General features: G+C 36.9%; 1 protein-coding gene across 3 annotated transcripts in view; it reads left to right on the top strand.

Annotated features, from left to right (window-relative positions):
* ptpro (protein tyrosine phosphatase receptor type O) overlaps positions 1 to 2,500 on the top strand; it is a 32,040-nt gene that overhangs the window by 17,927 nt on the left and 11,613 nt on the right. For all 3 annotated transcript variants that reach the window (XM_043230710.1, XM_043230709.1, XM_043230711.1), the window contains 2 exons: positions 899 to 1,010; positions 1,438 to 1,601. In XM_043230710.1, coding sequence (XP_043086645.1) covers positions 899 to 1,010; positions 1,438 to 1,601 — 276 coding nt within the window. The remainder of the gene's footprint in view (positions 1 to 898; positions 1,011 to 1,437; positions 1,602 to 2,500) is intronic.

The raw sequence follows: 2,500 nt of genomic DNA, 5'->3' as shown, positions 1-2,500 counted from the left end.
AGCAGGTCAAAGGTCAGAGGTTTCGGAGGCACAACGTGAGGACATCAGAATTTTTTGCACGTTAAAAAAAGGTTGTATTACTACTATATTTTCACGTCATACTTTGTAATTTAATATTAATACTAAAATATCAAAAATTGAAACAAAAAACTGCAACATTTTAGCCATCGCACGCCGAGTCTGAGATCTGACACACTGCCCCTGAAACTTTTGTCCGCCACACTTTTAAATGTTTTTGCATCCATAGTAAAAAAGATCAGTGAGCAAGGACCTCCACATTCAGTCAGATCAACTCTTAGGCTTTTAATCGTCGTAGGAGATCTTAAAATTAGGGATTAAAAAAATGCGTTTCAAAATAAAAGTCCTTCCTAGTGATTATTTCTAATCAAAAGTCCTGCGTTATGCAGAATTATTGGCGACACGATAAACTCACATTCAGTTTCAACACATGTCATATATATCGAATGAAAACATGTCTTGTAATATAGAACTTAGTATTTTATCCTGTATTGCTGTTCATCATGTGCCCCGACGCTATGACTTTCTTCTGAGCTCAGGCTTATTATTGTTTGCTAAAAAATGAAAGTGGAAGGAGTCTGTGCAGATGACCTGATTGAACGTCTGCCTCATTTTAGGGCTTGGAGTCAGAATCCTGGTTTATGTAATCAGTGAAGCAGCTCCATGATAATTACGATGCTTCGTGAGCCATAGAGGCGCAGCGTTTGTGTATAATTATTATAATCATATTTATTGAGTTCAGGGTGCTAATTAACCCATTGGTTCTTTCAGACACGGGCGTATCCAGATGAAGTCGCTGTGACCCTTTGAAATAATCAGTAGTTATGTTTGTAATGTTTTGGGCGTGTATGGAGTCATCTGAGCTCTGGTTCCTCCTCAGAGAGTGACCGATCTGCTGCCGGCCTGGTTCTATAAGTTCCGCGTGACGATGGTGACGTGGGGCGAGCCGGCGCTGAGCTGCTGCGACGCTTCTACCGTCAGCTTCGTCACAGGTTGATCCCAGCACGTCCCTCTCAAACACAGCTGCTCACTAATCACTCATGAAGTCTTTTCGACCGTAATATCTTGTATCTGTCCTGTTCTCCAGAAGCGTGTTTTTCACGAACACTAAGACGTTAATAACGTACACAAACAACTGATAAGCGTCGTTTAACCAGTGATGTGAAGATTAGTTTGTAGTTACACGAGATGATGATACCAGATGAGACGACTTGTTTAATTGTGCAATTCAATCATAGTTACTGAAAGCAATAGTTTCAAATGTGACCTTGAAGATAATTCTGTTTTCCTACGGCAGTAAGACGCGTCACTAAGAACGTCATTCGGATCACTTTATCGTTTGGATTATTTTTTTATCCCAACAAACCAGACACTTTCTTCACGATGGCGCTGGTGACTTGTTTTTGGTTTTGTGAGCAGCTCCTGAAGCCCCTCACATCTCGTCGGTGGACTACGCTCACGGGACGCTGTTTGTGCGCTGGACGTACGGCGATCTCTTCACGGACCTCTCTCACTCCCGCATGCTGCACTGGCAGCTGAGCGCCGAGGGGAAGAAGGGCTCGAGGAGACGCTACTCCATGGACGTGAGTCCCCAGAACGCAGGAAACACACGCTCGTCTGATACACACAGACTCTGACGGATTTCTCTCTGTGTTACTTTCATGCTTTTTGGTCAGATTGAGTTTTTCTGTGTCGTCTAATTCATTTGAATTGTACTAGTTTTTCATATTTATTAGTTGAGTCGATTTTCTTTCTTCTTTGTTTTTAGCATTTTTTTCACATTAGTTTGTTGTTTTTGTAATAATTGTTTTTATTACATTTCAGTGTCATTTGAACTTTTGTCATTTTAGTCAGTTTTTCCTATTTATCAGTTCAGGTTAACTTTAAATTCTTAGGGTTTTTTATTTTAGTGTTTCATTATAATTTTAGCAGTTTTAGTCAGTTTGTTGTTTTTGTCATATTTCATGGTTTTATGGCTTTTCTTTTCCTGAGTAGTCTGAATAATTCTTGTAATTTTAGCATATTTTCAGTACATTAATATTTACTTCAGGTCGTGTTTTTATGCTTTAGTTTTTGCGAATGATAATAACCACGATTTCTATGGACATTTCCATTACACTTTTTGATATTTTTCTTAAAACTACCCATACACAAATATAGATAGATAGATAAAATATAATCATAATAAACAAAATATCCTCATATATATAAAAAAAAAAAAAAAAAAAAAAAAAAAAAAAAAAAAAATATATATATATATATATATATATATATATATATATATATATATAAAGCAAATGCTTGTGCATGTATATTTTTATATATATGTGGATCACAGTCAGATTCATTTTTAGGATTTTAAATGTTGCCCAATGTTTATTTTTCGGTATAATTATGATTCTTAATATTATATGCTGTACTGTAGTCCTTTAGAGAGATTGTCCCTCTGTGCTGCTCTCTGGGTCGTTAGTCAGTAATGAAT

The sequence above is a fragment of the Puntigrus tetrazona genome, unplaced genomic scaffold (assembly GCF_018831695.1).
Source record: "Puntigrus tetrazona isolate hp1 unplaced genomic scaffold, ASM1883169v1 S000000223, whole genome shotgun sequence".
NCBI lineage: Eukaryota > Metazoa > Chordata > Actinopteri > Cypriniformes > Cyprinidae > Puntigrus > Puntigrus tetrazona.
The sequence above is the reverse complement of the archived record's forward strand: the minus strand, read 5'-3'. Positions and strand labels throughout refer to the sequence as shown.